The following is a 19779-nucleotide window of genomic DNA, read 5'->3' as shown; positions in this document are numbered from 1 at the left end:
GTTGCCCATTTTGCCATATAACAATACTATCGGCTAATATTTATTGTCTCTCCTCACCTTTTGGCCTTTTTATCCTTCAGATCTCACTCAGCTTAGGGTTTCCCTGGTGGTTCAGTGGTAAAGAATCCACCTGTCAATGCATGAAACATGGGTTCCTTCCCTAGTCTGGGAAGATCCCACATGCTGTGAAGCAGCTGAGCACATGTGCCATGACTACTGAGCTTGTGCTCCAGGGCCCAGGAGCCACAGCGACTGAGCCCACAGGCCACAGCCACTGAAGCCCGTGCACCCCAGAGGCTGTGCTCCGCAACCAAAGAAGCCACCGCGATGCGTAGCCCCCACACACAGCAACTAGAGAAAAGCCCACCCAGCAAGGAAGACCCAGGACAGCCAAAAAGAAATAAATACTTTTAAAAAATCTCATTCAGCTTAAACGTCATTTTCTCAGAGAGACCCTCCTGATTGCCTACTCCATCTATGAGGCTTCTCTGTTGCATGCAGAATCTTTAGTTGTGGGATCTAGTTCCTTGACTAGGGAGCAAACCTGGGCCCCCTGCTTTGGGAGTGCACAGTCTTAGCCACTGGACCACCAGGGAAGTCCGTGTTTGTATATTTAAAGATTAAGGTATGTCTCCATCACTAGACTGTAAACCCCTTGGGGACAATGTGTATACTTGCTGTATACCCAGTGTTAAGCATAATCCCTGTAAGTGTTCATGGAAACAACAGATGAATTAACAGATAGGTAAGATCAATACCTCCTTTTCACTGAGTAGTGTACACACAGAGACAAACGTCCAGTTAGTCATCAGTAGACACACGTGAGTAAGTTTTGACAATGAGCACAAACATTTATTTCAGCTTAAACTTCGTTTGGTTTCTTTGGAGTATCTTGGAGTGGAACTGAAGCAGGAGCAGAGTAAATGAAGGGCAGAGTCCAGTTCTGAGCTTGGGTTTGGTCAGAGTCACTGAAACCTGTGCAGAGTGGAGAGAGGAGGGGAATATCAGCTTAGAGTCAGCAAAGTAAGTGTATTCTGGCACCCAGCCATAGTTCAACTCCTCCTACCTCCAAATTGCCTTTCTAATGGTAATTATTCCAAAAAGTGCAGAGACTGTTACCCACTTTACCAAGGAGATTTTCTCATACTCTTTTCTCCATTGTTCTGGCCACATAGGGTCCTTCTAACCCTCTTAGAGGAAGCCATTCCAGATTTGTTCCCTCAATCCCTCAACTTCCCATCACAGAAATCTGAATTTGTTTTGGTTTCTGCACCTTGGTGTCTGCATCTTAAATGAATGTCCTGTCTCACTGTTCGAGTGTCTGGATCCCTCCATGGTTTTGAGCCATCCCTTACTTCTAAGACATGATGTCAATAAATTGAAAGACTTCCTAGATGAGGAGGAGGATTTGAGGATTATTGAGACCAGCTGGAGCTACAGAGAAGGGCAACGTTCCTCCAACTCTAGGGGTTTCATCACTGAGAAGTTGCCATGCATGGCACAAGAGTACTGAGGGAAAGCTGAGGATGGTATGGTTTTGGGTGGGTAGGGCAGGTGAGAGCAGCATCTCACCTGGAGGAAACTGAGGAAGAAGTGAAAATGGTACTAACATCTGTCAACATTGAAAGTGAAGTCGCTCAGTTGTGTCCGACTCTTTGCGACTGTAGCCCACCAGGCTCCTCCACCCACGGAATTTTCTAGGCAAGAGTACTGGAGTGGGTTGCCATTTCCTTCTCCAGGGGATCTTCCCAACCCAGGGATCGAACCTGGGTCTCCCACATTTCGCGCAGACGCTTTACCGTCTGAGCCACCAGGGAATCCACTCTTAATATTCTGCAGATGTTGCTCTCAGCCTTTTCCTAGCATTATCTTATTGAAACCCCACCAAATCCTATGAAGTGGTTTAAATAACCCTGACTTTCACAAAAATGCCAAGTTTCAGAGAGTCTAAGTAATTTGTCAGCCTGTGTTGGGGTGAAGATCTGAACCCACGTCTGACTCCAGAGCGAGAGCTCGCAACCAAATATGCAAGATGCCCAAAACTGCCAAACTCCCACCTGAGCCTGCAGAGCTCCATCTGATCCACCATCCAGGCCAGCAGCTCTCGAATCAGTAAAAGCTTTAGCAAATCTTCATCACTGGGGTTCTTGGGTAGGGAGCTACAAAGGAGAAAGCCTCTGGCAGGCCCCTTAAGCCCAGGCCCCACCCAGAGAGAGTAAATACAGGGGCTGGGACTCGCTGTGGTGGGACAAGGTGGGGCAGGGGTGGGGATGTGCAAGTCAACACAGCTGCCTCTCAGTTGTCTCAGCTTTCAAAGCTCCGCCCAGATCTGTCGCCAGGGAATATAGGCTCTTCCATACAAGCAAAGACAAACAATTCTGGTGGGAGACATCCAACCTACCCACCTCTACAAGTTTCCCAGAGTGTATTCCAACCCCCCCAGAGATTACTTTGGGAATGTTCACTCTTTAGAATAATCTGTGTCAATTCCTCAGCTTCCTACAGAGACAGGGTAACTGATTTCAGGGTTACCCTTGGGAGGGTCCTTGTTCCATAAAAGCTTTCCTGAAGCTTAGCAGACAAAAGGGGAGAAGCCAGTTTCTGAGGTCCCTATCGAGCCTCTCCTGGACTTGGTGACTGCACGTTAAGTCATCAATCTTAGAAACTCTAGCCCCAAATCCCTTCCCAGGACCCCCACCCCCATTCCTCCTGGGCTCTTCCCTTAGGCTTGGGCTGATCTCCAGGAGCTCCGTGAGGACCCCTCTTTGAATTCTGGGTAGAAGAGGACGCTTATCTGGGGCCTAGCCCTGCTCTGGAGTCTGGGAAAGGGAACAATGAGGTGGGAGTGAGTCAGAGGCCCCACCCCCACCCCTTCCCCTGCGGGCCGACTCACCCCTGCTCCTCCTTTGCCTCCTCCTTCCTGTTAGACTGATGGGCCAGCTCTAGGGCCCCTGCCTCCCTCTGGGTGATGTTGTGTTTCCAGCTGGTAAAAGAAAGATTAGGGAATAGGTGAAGCCAGGGGCGATTCCAGATATTCTCCAGTCCAAAGAAGCTCCAACCATTTGGTACCTCAACCCAAAGAGCAGAGGGTACCTCTTTCTTCAGTCAACCTCCCAACTGCTTGTCTCCAGCTGCCAGTGAAAAGCTTTTCAAAAGCTACCATGCAGGTCAAACAGCAAAGGCAGGGAAAGAGACTTTGCAAAGAGAAAACCGATGAGATCAGCTCGTCTTATTTCCAAAGTCTGAAGCTGCCACCACCGAATAGTCATCAGCAGCAGTTCAGCTTCCCTGCCTTCATCCCCAGCCCCCTGGGGATCCTTTCTGAGCCCAATACACCTTCCCTGACCCCTCCCCTTAGAAGAAAAGGATTGGAAAACTGCCCACGTCCTGCCCTCAGGCCATACTGCTGCCTGAGCCAGGAGCCCAGGCAGGACTGCCATGCAATTCAGCTCCCGATCAGCACCTAAGTGAAAGGCATCCCTGGACTTGTGCATCACACGGGGCACAAGGAGCAGGGGGTGGGGAGTGCACACGACTCACTCGCTCTTCTTCCCCTTCTGTGCCAGTAGCCAGTTCACAAAGTCTTGTTGGCGGATCTTGTCCATGGCGATACTGTAGTCACTGATGAAGGTGCCCTCAGCATACCTGGTTGCTCGAGGCTGGGAGTCACTGGCCTTAGAGTGGAACCTGAGGGGCAGGAAGGGGCGAGAGAGGGAAACCGGGGTGCCAGAGAAGGAGCAGAGAGTGCAAAAATAAATGATTGTCACCACCAGGTAACATTTGAAAAGGAAGCAGCCCGTTTCTTGGGAGTCAGTTTTTATGGAGTCACCGTCTTGTCCATGCATCAAGCCTCTGGGACTTTATCCTCAACTCAAGAGCCCACTTCCTGCATCCTCAGTATGTGAGGCTCTGGCTTCTGGGCAAAGATCAAGGGTTCCCCTCATCCCCAAGGACTGAATCACAGTTCCCTCCTTCGCTTCTTCTGTCCTGGTGCCGCCCAATTCAGTTATTTGGTTCTCAGATTCCTAAGAATGGGCTTCCTTGGTGGCTCAGATGGTAAAGCGTCTGCCTGAAATGCAGGAGACCTGGGTTCAATCCCTGGGTCAGGAAGATCCCCTGAGGAAGGAGATGGCAACCCACTCCAGTACTCTTGCCTGGAGAAATCCATGGACGAAGGAGCCTGGTAGGCTACAGTCCATGGGGTCACAAAGAGTTGGACACAACGGAGCGACTTCACTTTCGCTTTTCCTAATGATAGTGAGCTCTTATAAAACAGGACTTCATATGAGTCAGGTCCTCTACAATTCCTTTAATACATAAATTCACTATGTAGGAGGTAGACATACATGTCTTTGGTGAGTGATGAAACCACAACGCAGAGAGATTAATTTAGCACACAGGGTAAGCATGACCAGGGCTACCCTCAGCTAGTCTGGGTCCAGGTCTACAGTCTTTAACTTCTACACGATGTTGTCTCTCCTTGTACGTGTCTGACAGTCGTGCCTCAAAGGTACACGGCCAAATTGATAGGGCCATATGGTTTGTCCTTGCATCTGAGAAGGCCTAACTCTACTCAGACATGTCTCTCTTGATCTCCCCAACACACAGAGTCCCCTACTAAGTGTGTGCGTGTTCAGTCGCTAAGTCCTGTCTGACTGTTTGCAACCCCATGAACTGCAGCACACCAGGCTTCCCCGCCCTTCACTATACTTCCCCCTATCATATTCACTCATAACCTTCTCTGCCTCTCCTCACAGCACTCATGACAGTTTGAAGTTTGCTTAGATGGGTCTCTGTCTTTCCCTTGGATCTATATGCGCCATGAGGACAGGTGGTATTTGTGGACCACTCTTCATGTGTATCCCTTGTGCCGAGCACACAGGAAGCTTCCTATAAAATCTGATCAAAGGCACAAATAAATGAGCAGTTAAGGCTTTCATCAGGCAGATACTATCATCTACTTCAGACACTTCACTGCTGAGAAGTCCTTCCAGAGATTTAACTGCAATCTCTCCAGCTGCAACAGTAGCTGGTAAAAAATACTCCCTGGTTCTAGCCTCTCTCTGCACTCCGATTACTGTAAGGCTTTCCCTTGAGCATCTTTCTTCTTGACCTGGGATATCTCCCTTTCTTACCTGTCTCTTGAAAACCAGAACCCAATCATCCCCCCAGCCCCCACACCTGACCCCTCCTTCTCACCCCAGCTTGGAGTGGTCCTCTTCTTTCTCCCCCAGCACCACCGCCAGGAGCAGAGACACCACCAGCAGGGAGAAGGTCTTCATGGCCAACATCTTCCAAGGGTTCTTTCCTGAGATAAGAGAGAAAAGGACAAGGGTGAGAGGAAGCCCTGTGCTGAAGGAGCAGCCAGTTTGGTGGTGCACTTAGGAGACCTGGAGCCTGGAATCTGGAAGCTGGGGGCCAGGCCTTGGGAGTTGGAGCTTTTCTAAGACACTGGAGAAACACCTTGGGGATGGTGAGGGGTGCTGGCATTAAGTTAGAAGGGACATTAGAAGGTGTGTGGAACCTGGCCAAGGGTGAACCAGTTTTGGGGGTTTTAGGAGGAGTCTAAACAGGGAGGAAGGAGGGCAGTGGGGGGCAATCCTGGCAGGAGAAAGCAGCGAAGGCTTGTATGTCTGGATGGCCCCCTTTCCTGGCCCCCATGGCTAGACATCATGGGCATGTGAACTGGTAAGGTTCTCACCTCCAGAGTCTCCAGCTGGCCTTTCAGCTCTCAAGTTGGCTGTCACCTAAATCATCGCAGCCCTCTTGCCCAAAGTGAAAACCGCAAATAGGAGCCCCCTCCGCTTCTCCGACTTCACTGTCCCCACTCAGGGATGTCTGATGCTTCTGCTAAGGGCGAGCCCCATTTCCGCAGGGCATCTTCAGCAGAACTTTGCTTCCAAGCCCTGAGCACCAAAGCTAGCTCTAGAGATGTGTGGGCTGCAAGACCCTGCCTGCCTGCCTTGTCACCTGGGTGTTAAATTAACCCTTAGCACCATCTTCTTATTACTTGTATAGAAGAAAAGTGCTAGGGTGCTGAACACCTCAGGGGCGCTGAGACCCACCCCCCTCCAGCATCTCGTCCATTGCCACCCCTTCCCAGCTGCTCTCTTACCAGGCTTCCTTTCCAGCTCGCCCAGAAGGACAGAGCAGGGGTCTTCTCCTCCTCCTTCCTGGCCCTTCAGAGCCTGTCTCAGGAAAGTTTGCCCTGGCTCCTTTATATCCAGGCATCACCGATCTGCTGATTAGCCTAAAAGCATCTTATCTCAAGAAATTAAGCCCACAGCTCCCGCCACATTAAGTCCATTTTACACATAATAAAGTTGTCCTTTCCACTTGGACTGTGCTAATTGGTGATTAACATTTGGGAATCTCCAACTGCTGTCTGGGCTTGACCTGTGGGCAGGGTATCTTAAGTGCCCCTTTTCTTCTCCCCTTCCCCTTCTGGGCCCCAGTATCCCCCCACTTCTTTATAGGTGTCCTCGCTTAGAAAGGATGCCCCTGGTGAGGGCAGGGGCAGGTAGGGTGGCACTAACTGGAGTGGGGTCTCTCTCACCGGCCTCAGGCTACTCCTGGCTTGGAGGGCGTGGGGCTGCAGTGGCCTAAGGCTTTGTCAGCTTGGCAGTGTCTCCATCTAGATGTCTAGGAGGGGGTCCAGCTGGCTGGGGAAAGGGCCGAGAGTGACAGGCAGAGGGTTAAGGGAACATGAAGGATGGGGGTTTCCTAGTGAGAGCTGCGAACTGAGAACTTCCACTCAAGCTACCTTCCTGCTGAGGGGCAGGCAGAATGGGGAAAAGAGGCTCATGGACACCATGGGGACACAGAGCAAGGCAGGCCAGCTACAACTCAATTCTAACTGGAGAGATTTATGAACCCCAAGTCTCTCTGCTCAAATGCTCTGCTCTCCTGTAAGAGGGAAGTATATGCCCCTGTCTTTGCTATGGGAGTGGGGCCCCTGAGGCCCTGCTCTCCTCCATCACACCCTGGGCTCTAAGTCCAACACTGAGAACCAGGCTGTGTGCCCCATCGCACGGAGGCTTCCTCAGGCTAAGGGTGGTATCTGATCCTGGGACTGGAGACTTGTTGAGAGGCGCCCTTTTCTTTCTCCAAGCACCTAGTGCATGGCTCTCGGTCCAGAAGGGACAGGGCACAGCCTGCACGTTTGGCTGACCCCCAAGGCCTCCTTCCCCGACTGTCCCTTCTCCACTCACTGTGGGTACTTTGAACCCTAAACAGCCCTGCTAGCTGCAGGGCCGAGTAAAGGCCACTTTCCTTTCCAGGTCAACTCCCCAGCCTGGGAACCGGTCCAGCATGAAATTAAGTGCTTGTGTGGGATGAGAGGTAACTGACTAGGACAGCTACTCACCTCTGCTTCCTAGAAACCTCGCCCACCCATTACCCATTTTCCACCATCTCAGAAAACTTCTCTCTGGGAAAGCTCTGCAAATTCCATCTCCTAGCTAGCAATAGGCAGAGATTAGACATCAGTTCAGATTTGGCCTCCAAAGAGAGTGTGGGGGCTGCTTGTGATCCTGCTTCCTGGTGAGCAACACAGAAAATGGGCTCAGAAGGGTTGATGTCCAAACCTTGGCCTCTGCTGGAGGCACAGTTTATCCAAAAAGGGTGGACATCATTCCTTGGGACCCTTATGTCTCATGTCCAACCGAAGTCAAGGAAGGTTCTGGAATGGGTCCCATCAGTTCTGAGCCCCTGCCGGGTACTCTGGGGACTCGTATGGAGGAGTGGAGGTGCGGGATTGCTTGGAAGACCAGCTGTGCTTTTGGTCCCTACCTCACCCCCTCTTGGAACTGACCTTTATGTCGCCCTCCCCCCTTTTTCTCTTTGATTGGGGCTCTCATGCCCAGCAGTGGACAGATTAGGGAGAAATGTAGCCTGGGTCCTGGGGAAGAAGATCAGAGAAGATGCCAGACTCCAAGGGGAGCCCTCAGGTCCCTCTCCTTGCCAGGCATATTGGGAGGCCAGAGAATGGGAAAGATGACATTGGGAAGTTTCTGGGGATCAGAAGGGCCTGCTGAACTTAACTGAAATAGTTCAGTAGGGAATTCCCTCCAGTGGCTAAGACTCCACACTCCCAATGCAGGGGGCTCAAGTTCAATCCCTGATTGGGGAACTGGATCCCACATGCCACAACTAAGAGTGTACATAGATCCCCCATGCCGAAACAGAGCTCCAGTGGAGTCAAATAAATAAAATAAACATTGAAAAAATAGTTCAGTAAACCCAACTGGCAATGCAGTCGGCCTGTCAATGCCATGATGGGCAGTGCCCCGGTGAGCAGAATCTAGAGCAGTGCAGTGCAGGAGTGGGGCTGGGGCGTGTAGGCTCAGGAGGGAGCAGAGAATTCTACTGTGGAGAATTTCTAGGATGTGAGGGATCAGAGAGGACACAGGGGATGGAGAGGCAGGAAGACATGCCCCACTTGTTGGGAGCCCAGACACAAAGGCTGATGGCCCAGACAGGTGGAGAAGGTCTGTGGATCTGGGGTATCTGAGGAATCAGGGAAGTCAAGGAGTCAGAGCGGGGAAGGGAGGGTGATGGCAGTTCTGTTGCAAAAGAACTCAGCATCCTGCTTCCCTGGCATCTCAATTGAGGCCCTGGGGGCTGGAGCAGCAAAAGAGCTTTGGGGGCTTCCTGGCTTTTCCAGCTCGTGGAGGTGACTCACCCCTGCCCCCCACCGAGGCTTGCAGGGACACCACAGATGTTCCAGGCCTGGCTCCGAAGCCAAGCCAAGGTGACTCAGAGGGCTGGCTGCAGCTTCCCTGCCGTGGATTCTGTTCTAGAAATTCACTCAGTCTTCAAGCTTACCGACTGACTCAGGAAGCAGCCATCCCTCTTGGAGCTTCCTTACACCAGGTGGCAGATTTTATTCTCCTCCTGAAGAGGAGACAAGAGGTGACTGGAACCCTGACAAACTCTGCTGAGTCATCTGGTGTATCCTGATTGCTGGAAGGATTACCTCCAGCTTTCCCCTCCAGTCACATCGCAAACACAGGCGTAGTCCCAGACATTTTTCCCACTTAGCCTCCACTGCCATGCAGATTAAGATACTTTTCAGAAAGATCTTAAAGAAAGTATATACTACCTACAGCCTCTCTTGACCATCTGCTCTAGGGGATTGGTTTGGAAGTCCCCTCTGATGGCTCAGATAGTAAAGAATCTGTCTGCAATGCAGGAGGCTCAGGTTTGATCCCTGGGTCGGGAAGATTCCCTGGAGAAGGGAATGGCAACCCACTCCAATATCCTTGCCTGGAGAATTCCATGGACAGAGGAGTGTGGTGAGCTACACAGTCCATGGGGGTGGAAAGAGTCAGACACGACTGAGTGGCTAACACGCTCACTTTCTTTGCTCTAACTCCAGTCCTTCTTGCTGTTTTCAAAGGTTTGGGATTTTTTGTCTGTTTTGGGGTGGGTTTCTTATTTTGTTTTTGTTTTTGCCTGCTTTTGTTTGTTGAGAAAAGGGCTCAGTCCTTAGTACTTGCAGGAGAAGAGCAGTGAGGAACTAGAATTGGGAGGGGGTGGCTACAGGTTCTCAGTTCCAGGGACGGAAAGAATTGGCCTTTAGGTAATAAAAGGCTAAAGAGCTGGCCCTCCCAGAGAGAACAGCCTTCCTGAGCCTCTCTCTCCTGGGTAGGAGCACATCCCAATGAAAGAAAAAGAGGGGTAGGAAGTGAGGGCTTTTGCTTCCTTTTCCTTGCACGGGGAACATGAAGGATGAAGTGGTTTTCAGGGTCCCCAGTGAGTGCCCCCCATCCTCCCATCAACACAACACACACACTTTCCTGCAATGGGTATGGGGAGAGCCTTCTGCAACTTCAGAAAACATGAAGTTTTCTTTAGATTAGGGAGTAGCCTGGTAGGTTGGAGAGGGAGGAGTAGAAGGATTCAAGCTCCAGCTCCACCCTGTCACCACTCCCGGGGTTGTTTGTCTTTGTTTCCTCGAAGGCTTTACCCACACAGAGTCTTAGCTTCATTGTCTCTAAATTGGGGACCAGAAAACAAAATCTGACTGCCTAGCTTATGGGAAGTGTGAAATACGTGTCTTAATTTGAGGGCTTCCTGCCAGTGTTGGCTGGTGGTTTTCTCTGGAATGACCTTATCTACCTCACTCTGTCATGAGACTTAAATAAGATGAAATAATAAGTCCAGGTTGATTCAGTCCAGCATGCACAACATAGAAGATGCTGAAATTGCCAAAGAGGGCTGAGGGCTTTGGAGACAGGCCCACCTATAAGGGTGATTTGGAGTAATGTTTCTTCCTTGTGCTTTGGTTTTACCTTCCGGCAAAAGGAGGAATATAATAGTTCCTGCTTCAAAGCATTGGTTTGGAAAGCATTATACTTAGAAAAGGATTTGATTTAGGGCATACCTGAATGGCTTAGTGGTTTTCCCTATTTTCTTCAATTTAAGTCTGAATTTGGCAATAAGGAGTTCATGATCTGAGCCACAGTCAGCTCCTGGTCTTGTTTTTGCTGACTGTATAGAGCTTCTCCATCTTTGGCTGCAAAGAATACAATCAATCTGATTTCGGTGTTGACCATCTGGTGATGTCCATGTGTAGAGTCTTCTCCTGTGTTGTTGGAAGAGAGTGTTTGCTCTGACCAGTGCGTTCTCTTGGCAAAACTCTATTAGCCTTTGCCCTGCTTCATTCCATACTCCAAGGCCAAATTTGCCTGTTACTCCAGGTGTTTTTTTTTTTTTTTTTTACTCCAGGTGTTTCTTGACTTCCTACTCTTGCATTCCAGTCCCCTATAATGAAAAGGACATCTTTTTTGGGTGTTAGTTCTAAAAGGTCTTGTAGATCTTCATAGAACTGTTCAACTTCAGTTTCTTCAGCGTTACTGGTTGGGGCATAGGCTTGGATTACCGTTGATATTGAATGGTTTGCCTTGGAAACGAACAGAGATCATTCTGTCATTTTTGAGATTGCATCCAAGTACTGCATTTCACACTCTTTTGTTAACCATGATGGCTATTCCATTTCTTCTAAGGGATTCCTGCCCACAGTAATAGATATAATGGTCATCTGAGTTAAATTCCCCCATTCCAGTCCATTTTATTTTATTTTTTTCCAGTCCATTTTAGTTCGCTGATTCCTAGAATGCATTCACTCTTGCCATCTCCTGTTTGACCACTTCCAATTTGCCTTGATTCATGGACCTAACATTCCAGGTTCCTATGCAACATTGCTCTTTACAGCATCGGACCTTGCTTCTATCACCAGTCACATCCACAGCTGGGTACTGTTTTTGCTTTGGCTCCATCCCTTCATTCTTTCTGGAGTTATTTCTCCACTGATCTCCAGTAGCATATTGGGCACCTACCGACCTGGGGAGTTCCTCTTTCAGTATCCTATCATTTTGCCTTCTCATACTGTTCATGGGGTTCTCAAGGCAAGAATACTGAAGTGGTTTGCCATTCGCTTCTCCAGTGGACCACATTCTGTCAGACCTCTCCACCATGACCCGGCCGTCTTGGGTGGCCCCACACAGCATGGCTTAGTTTCATTGAGTTAGACAAGGCTGTGGTCCTGTGATCAGATTGGCTAGTTTTCTGTGATTATGGTTTCAGCGTATCTGCCCTCTGATGCACTCTCGCAACACCTACCCTCTTACTTGGGTTTCTCTTACCTTGGACGTGGGGTATCTCTTCAGGGCTGCTCCAGCAAAGCGCAGCCACCGCTCCTTACCTTGGACGAGGTTGCCCCTCCTGACCTTGAACGCGTAGTAGCTCCTCTCACCCCTCCTGCGCCCGCTCAGCCACCATTCCTCAGACGTGGGGGTAGCTCCTCTCTGCCGCTCCTGTGCCATCGCAGCCTGGCGCTCTTGGTTGCCGCCCCTGACCTTAGGCGTGGGGTAGCTCCTCTCAGCCGCACTTCTGCGCGGTCCCTCGCAGCCACCGCGCTTCTGGTACATTCACGTGTACCATATCACTTCCAAGATTTTGCTTGGCCCAGTCTTCTATACCTTGCTTCTTTCAACACTGTGAAACGTGTTCCTTCCATGAAGAGTTTTCAGGCACTTCAAATCTGGAAAATCTGCCTGTAAATCTCTGGCTTTTTTGTCTGCTTCTCAGTCACCTGCTTTGTTACGGATCCAACAAAGGTCCGTCTAGTCAAGGCTATGGTTTTTCCAGTGGTCATGTATGGATGTGAGAGTTGGACTGTGAAGAAAGCTGAGCGCCGAAGAATTGTTGCTTTTGAACTGCGGTGTTGGAGAAGACTCTTGAGAGTCCCTTGGACTGCAAGGAGATCCAACCAGTCCATCCTAAAGGAGATCAGTCCTGGGTGTTCATTGGAAGGATTGATGCTGAAGCTGAAACTTCAATACTTTGGCCACCTCATGCGAAGAGTTGACTCATTGGAAAAGACCCTGATGCTGGGAGGGATTGGGGACAGGAGGAGAAGGGGATGATAGAGGATGAGATGGCTGGATGGCATCACCGACTCGATGGACATGAATTTGGGTAAACTCTGGGAGTTGATGATGGACAGGGAGGCCTGGCGTGCTGTGGTTCATGAGGTCGCAAAGAGTCCAACATGACTGAGAAACTGAAATGACTGAACCGATACTTAGGAAATGCATTATGTTACATTATATCTTGATACATTAGGTATCTTATGCTGTTTATCAAAATACTCCAAATTTTATTAGTTTAAAGCAATGAACATTTATTTCTCACAATTTCTGAGGATCACCGATGTGGGAGAGACTTAGCTGGGTGGTTCTGGCTCAGGGTCTCTCATGTCGACTGAGTTGCAGTCTCAGAAGACTCATCTGGGGCCGAAGGCCACCTTCCAAGTTCACTCCGTGACTGTAGGCTGAGGGCTTTAATTCTTCATCATGTGGATGTCTTCACAAGGCTGCTCACTGTGTGGCTTCTTTCCCCCAGAGGCAGGGCACGCAGCTAAGATGAAAGCCCAAGTGTCTTAAAACCTAAACCTGAAAGCGATATACCACATACCATCAGGTCATCTGTGTGCTATTGGTCACAAGGACCTGCATTAGCACAGCGTGGGAGGGACTCCATAAATCCTTGACTAGCAGGAGGCAGGGTCATTGGAGGCCACCTTAGAGACTGGCTATCTTATGCATACTGAAGCAGGCCTTCTTGTCTCTCCTTGCTAGTCTCTGGAACTCAGCATTTAGTTGGGTGTACCTTTCCCTTTCTCCCTTGCTTTTCACTTCTCTTCTTTCCACAGCTATTTGTAAAGCCTCTTCAGACAGCCACTTGGCCTTCTTGCATTTCTTTTCTTTGGGATGGTTTTGTTCGTTGCCTCCTATGTAATATTACGGACCTCTGTCCACAGTTCTTCAGGCACTCTGTTTACTAGATCTAATCCCTTGAATCTATTGGTCACCTCCAATGCATATTCATAGGGGATATTATTTAAGATGTACCTGACTGGCCTAGTGGTCTCCCCACTTTCTTTAGTTTAAGCCTGAATTTTGCTATGAGGAGCTGATGATCTGCGCCACAGTCAGCTATAGGTCTTGTTTTTGCTGACTGTGTACAGCTTCTCCATTTTCGGCTACAAAGAATGTAATCAATCTGATTTTGGTATTGACCATTTGGTGATGTCCATGTGTAAAGTCATCTCTTATATTTTGAAAAAGGGTGTTTGCTGTCACCAGTGTGTTCTCTTGGCAGAATTCTGTTAGCCTTTGCCCTGCTTCATTTTGTACTCCAAGGCCAAACTTGCCTGTTACTCCAGGTATCTCTTGACTTCCTACTTTTGCATTCCAGTCCCCTATGATGAATTTGCTATTCAGTCACTCAGTCATGTCCAACTCTTTGCCACCCATGGACTGCAACACTCCAGGCCTCCCTGTCCTCACCATCTCCTGGAGTTTACTCAAACTCATGTCCATTGAGTTGGTAATGCCATCTAACCATCTCATCCTCTGTCATCCCCTTCTCCTGCCTTCAATCTTCCCCAGCATCAGAGTCTTTTCCAGTAAATCGTCTCTTCACCTCAGGTGGCCCAAGTATTGGAGCTTCAGTTTCAGCATCAGTCCTACCAATTAATATTCAGGGTTGATTTCCTTTAGGATTGACTGGTTTGATCTCCTTGCTATCCAAGGGACTCTCCAGAGTCTTCTCCAGCACCACAGTTCAAAGGCATCAATTCTTCGATGCTCAGCCTTTTTTATTGTCCAACTCTCACAGCCGTACATGACTTCTGGAAAAACCATAGCTTCGATTATACAGACCTTTGTAGGCAAAGTAATGTCTCTGCTTTTTAATATGCTGTCTAGTTTTATCATTGCTTTTCTTCCAAGGAGCAAGTGTCTTTTAATTTCATTGCTGCAGCCACCATCCACTGTGATTGTGGGGACCAAGAATAGGACACCTTTTTTGGTATTAGTTTTGGAGCTCTTCTAGGTCTTCATAGAACTGATCAACTTCAGCTTCTTCGGCACTGGTGGTTGGGGCATAGACTTGAATTACTGTGATATTGAATGATTTGTCTTGGAAATGAACCAGGATCATTCTGTTGTTTTTAAGGTTGCAGCCAAGTACTGCATTTTGGATTCTTTGATTAATTATGAGGGCTACTCCATTTCTTTTATGTGATTCCTGCCCACAGTAGTAATTATAGTGGTCATCTGAATTAAATTCATCCATTCCCGTCCATTTTAGCTCACTGATTCCTAAGATGTTGATGTTTACACTTGCCATCTCCTGCTTGTAACTGAGGATGGTGACTGCATCCATGAAATTAGAAAACGATTGCTTCTTGGCAGGAAAGCTGTGACAAACCTAGACAGTGTGTTAAAAATCAAAGACATTACTTTGCTCACAAAGGTCTATATAGTCAAGGCTATGGTCTTTCCAGTAGTCATGTTCTGATATGAGAACTGGACCATAAAGAAGGCAGAGCATCGAAGAATTGATGCTTTCAAACTGTGGTGCTGGAGAAGACTCTTGAGAGTCCCTTGGAAAGCAAGGGGATCAAATCAGTCAATCTTAAAGGAAATCAACCCTGAATACTCTTTGGAAGGACTGATGCTGAAGCTGAAGCTCCAGTACTTTGGCTACCTGATTTGAAAAACTGACATGTTGGAAAAGACCCTGATGCTGGGAAAGATTGAGGGCAAGAGGGCAAAAGAGGATGAAATGGTTGGACGGCATCACCGATTCAATGGACATGAACTTGGGCAAACTCTGGGAGATGGTGAGGACAGGGAAGCCTGGCGTGCTGCAATCCATGAGGAAGTCAGATATAACTTGGTGACTGAACAACAAGAACATCATATGCATAATCAGTACTAAAAAAATGTTGACCACCATTGTGGCTGTTATAGAAAATGCTAGATTCATTGTTTCTTTTCTATCATCATAAATTCTGGCTGTTTAATATCTCCTTATCCCTATCTCTCCACTTAACAGAGGACAGATAGCAGAATGAATTGCATTCCAAGAGGGTACTTGCTTGGGTAGGCAGCAAATCCTGCATGGGATGTATTTGTAATAAAAAGTGTTTTAACATGGTTGTTTATCTGAAATTCAGATTTAACTGAGCATCCTGTGCTGTTACTTGCCAAATGTGGCAACCTGAACTTTCCTAAGATTTTTAAAATCCTAGTGCCTCAGTGTTCCCAGAGACTCTGTGTGTCATTTGTCTGGAGATTTTTAAAACCTTCTGTTTTGAAATATGTTAAAACTTACAGGGAAGTTGTAAAAATAATATGGAGAACTCCAATATACGCACAGATTCACCAACATTCAACATTTTGCCACTTTTCTTCCATCACTCTATTATCTATCTTTTAAATTGAGAGTGGATTATGCACATTATGCACCTTTACCAGTTAATATTTTCAAGTATATTTCTTACAAACAAGGATATTCACTTATCTAACCACAATAAGTACAATTATGGAATGTGAGACATTTAACGTTGATATAAACATATATCAGTTATTAGAATTTTTTTCAGTTATCCTGCTAACGTCCTTTCAGATATTTCTCCTCCATTCATAGATCCGGTCCAGGATTGTGTACTGTATTTCATTGTTATGTCTCTTTATTCTTTTAATCAGCTTCTCAGTCTTTGTTTCTTTAATGATACTGACATTTTTAAGAGTATAAATTATGTTATAGACTGTTTCCCCATTTGGTTTTGTCTGGTGTTTCTTCTTTTTTTTTTTTCTGATTTCTGATTAGAAAGTGAAGTCGCTCAGTCGTGTCTGACTCTTTGCGACCCCGTGGACTGTAGCCCACCAGGCTCCTCCGTCCATGGGATTCTCCAAGCTAGAATACTTGTCTGGTGTTTCTTCTAGATGAGATTTGGGATATATGTCCTGACCAGAACACTGGAAAATGAAAATGTATGAAAATGAAATGTGTGAAAAGTGAAAATGTTTTTCTCAAGGTATTGCACCTGGAGGAATAAGGTGTCTGCCTTCCCATGACTGATGATAATTTTGATCACCCGAAGTTGGATTTTCCCACTGTACAGTTCCTATTTTTCTCCTTATAATTAATAAGCAATGTACACAGAGACATTTTAGGACAATGCACATACCTGCTTCTTCATCAGAATTCCCCCACCCTCAGACTTATTGAACAACTTTTGATGATTCTTGCATGAACTTATCTCTACTATGATGATGGAAAACGGTTATTTTTCCAATTCACCACTCCTTCCTCAGTATTGGCATTTTTTTTAACGGCATGGTTGAGGTATAACTGACACATACTTAACTGCACATATTTAAAGTGTATAATGCAATGTTTTGACATGTGTCTCCTCCCATGAAATCATCACTCCACTTAAGGCAGAGAACATAACTGCTGTCTCCAAAAGTTTCCTTGAGCCCCTCTCTCTTATGACTTACCCCTCCCATCACCAATCTGCTTTCTGTCACTGTAGATTTGTTGGTATTTTCTTGAATTTTATAAGCATGGAATCACACAGTATGTATTCTTTTTGTCTGGCTTGTTTCATTTAGCATACTTGAGATTCAGTCACATTGTGGCACAATGTCCATTCTTTTTTATTGCTATGTAATATTCTTCCATCATATGGATATATTAGTTTGTTTATCCATTTATCTGTTGGTGGACATTCAGATTATTTCCAGCTTTTGGCTATTACAAATAAAACTACTGTGAATACCTGTGGACAAGTCTTTGTATGGACATATACTCTTATTTGTATGGACATATAAAAGAACAATACCTAGGATTGGGGTATATTTGGCTTTTTAAGAAACTGCCAAGATGTTTTTGAAGTGGTTGTAACATTTTGCATTTCTACAAGTTGTATGAAAGTTCTACCATTTTGCCAAAACTGAATTTGGTCAGTTTTAAATTTTAGTCATTTTAATAGATACATTATATCTCATTGTGATTTTAATTTGCATTTCTCTAATGGCTGATAATGTTAAGTAGCTTCTTTATGGGTTTATTTGCTATCTGTATATCTACTGTGATGAAAGTGAAGTTGCTCAGTTGTGTCCGACTCTTTGTGACCCCATGTAGCTCACCAGGCTCCTCCATCCATGGGATTCTCCAGGCAAGAATACTGGAGATGGATACATTTCCTTCTCCAGGGGATCTTCCCGACCGAAGGATCGAACCCAGGTCTCCCGCATTGCAGGCAGACGCTTTAACCTCTGAGCCACCAGGGAAGTAATGTCTGCTTAAATCTTTCGACTATTTGGGAGGAGCGGTGGTTGTTTGTTTCCTTGTTATTGAATTTTGAGAGTTCTTTGGATGCAAGTCCTTTGTCAGATATATGATTTACAAAACTTTTCTCCCAGTCTATGATGTGTCTCTTTTATTTTGCATTTTTACTTTTTATTTTTCTCTTTCAGTTTAGAGGTATCATTGACATACAGCACTATATATCCAATCAGCACGATGATTGGACTTATACCTACATTGTGAAATTATTACCAGGGTGTTTAGCAGACATCTATGAAAATTTTAAAATGAGAAAAAACATTTTATTATGATGAGACTCTTAGGATTTACTCTCCTAACAACTTTCATATATAGCACACAGCATCATTGATTATAATATTCATGTTGTACATCATATTCCTAGTGCATATTTATCTTATAACTAGAAGTTTGTAACTTTTGACTGCCTTCACCCTCCCCTCCAATTCACCCTTCCCTCACCCACCATCTCTAGTACTACAAATCTGACCTTTTTCTATGTTTGTTTGTTCAAAGTATGATTGACCTACAACACTATATTAGTTCCAGGTACACAACATAGTGTTTCTACAGGATAATCACCACTGTGACTTGTCTTTTCATTTTCTTAACAATATCTTTTGAGAAGCAGTTTTTTTTAATTTTGACAAAGGCCACTTTATCAATTAGGCTTTTTTGTGAATTTTGCTTTTAGTGTCATACCAAAGCTTTGTCTAACCCAAGGTCACAAAGATTTTTCTCTTAGAAGTCTTATAGTTTTTGGTTTTTCAGTTAATTATATAACTTAAATGATTAGATTTAGGTGTATGATTAAGTTAACTTTTGTATATAGGATGGGGTATGAAAGGATATTTATTTTTTGCATATGAATATTTAATTGTTCCAGCACCATTTGTTGAAAAGATTATCCTTTCCCCATTGAGTTGTCTTTACACATTTGTATGAAATACATTGTATGTATACATGGGCTGCATTGGGATTTTTAAATGCTCCACTGATATAATGGCAAGTGCAAGGACTTATGTCTAAGCATACTTGGGTTAGACTCCTGGTCTATCTGTGGCATAGTTGACCTATAGAATAGAAACAATGATACACCAACCCCAGGGTGTTTACCACATTTTCCATTGTTCTTTCGGCATCTCTTTTTTCCTCTTCTGCTCTCCTCCCAAGCAAAGTACTGGAATTAGGAAAGTTGGTCCTGACTAATGTTTCTCAAATTCTAGAGTCCTCAGATGCAGGACTCTAAGAAGGAAGGAAAGAAGGTGGCATGGGTACAGTGTTATCCATGAGCTATTTTCAGAATGATTCAGTGGATAAAGAATCTGCCTGCAATGCAGGAGGCACAGGAGACATGGGTTCAAACCCTGGGTCGGGAAGATCCTCTGGAGGAGGAAATGGCAACCATTCCAGTATTCTTGCCTGAAAAATCCCAAGGACAGAAGAGCCTTGCGAACTACAATTCAAAAGGTTGCAAAGAGTCAGACATGAGACTAAGCATGCATGCACACTAGACATCAAACACAGATTATTCTAGGCACAGCTGTATGGGTAAATTCCAATGCCAAGTCCCTTTGCTTCTGGTGGAAATAGTGTAACCTCTTGCCACTTGTGTAGAAGCTCTGCTTTGTTGTTGAGTCGCTCAGTTGTGTACCGCTCTTTACAACCTTGTGGACTGCAGCATGCCAGGCTTCCCTATCCTTCACCATCTTCTGGAGTTTGCTACAACTCGCCCACTGAGTTGATGATACCATCCAACCACCTCATCCTCTGTTGTCCCCTTCTCCTCATGCCCTCAATCTTTCCCAGCATCAAGGCTTAGCCACTCATTTGTTACCACTTGATCAATGGAATTTTTTGATAACGCAACATTTTGAAAAATGTTGGGCTTATATATGCAAGCATGTTCAGTCGTGTCTGACTCTTTGTGAGCCTGTGGACTATAGCCCCCCCCCCCCCAGACTCCTCTGTCCATGGACTTTTCCAGGAAAGAAAATGAGTGGGTTGCCATTTCCTTCTCCTGGGGATCTTCCCAACCCAGGGATTGAACCCGTGTCTCTTGTGCCTTCTGCATTGCAGGCAGATTCT

General features: G+C 46.3%; 1 protein-coding gene across 1 annotated transcript; it reads right to left on the bottom strand.

Moving 5' to 3' along the window:
• Positions 1-835: 835 nt before the first annotated feature.
• On the bottom strand, positions 836-6216 carry GIP (gastric inhibitory polypeptide). The gene is made up of 6 exons (XM_061141113.1): positions 6116-6216; positions 5200-5308; positions 3541-3687; positions 2894-2983; positions 2058-2159; positions 836-975 (listed from the first exon to the last, which is right to left on the bottom strand). The coding sequence occupies exons 2-6, from the start codon at positions 5289-5291 to the stop codon at positions 966-968; spliced, it is 441 nt and encodes a 146-aa protein (XP_060997096.1). The 5' UTR covers positions 5292-5308; positions 6116-6216; the 3' UTR covers positions 836-965.
• Between the last annotated feature and the right edge of the window lie 13563 nt (positions 6217-19779).

This window comes from Dama dama, chromosome 5 (genome assembly GCF_033118175.1).
Source record: "Dama dama isolate Ldn47 chromosome 5, ASM3311817v1, whole genome shotgun sequence".
Lineage (NCBI taxonomy): Eukaryota > Metazoa > Chordata > Mammalia > Artiodactyla > Cervidae > Dama > Dama dama.
This window is presented reverse-complemented; position numbering and strand designations above follow the sequence as displayed.

Excerpts from the sequence above, each read along its gene's own strand:
- GIP (XM_061141113.1), bottom strand. The coding sequence starts at position 5,291 with ATGTTGGCCATGAAGACCTTCTCCCTGCTGGTGGTGTCTCTGCTCCTG. Across the intron at positions 3,688-5,199 it reads GAGGACCACTCCAAGCTGGG|GTTCCACTCTAAGGCCAGTG; the intron begins GTGAGAAGGAGG and ends CCTGCCCCTCAG. Across the intron at positions 2,984-3,540 it reads CAGAAGGGGAAGAAGAGCGA|CTGGAAACACAACATCACCC; the intron begins GTGAGTCGTGTG and ends TTCTTTTACCAG.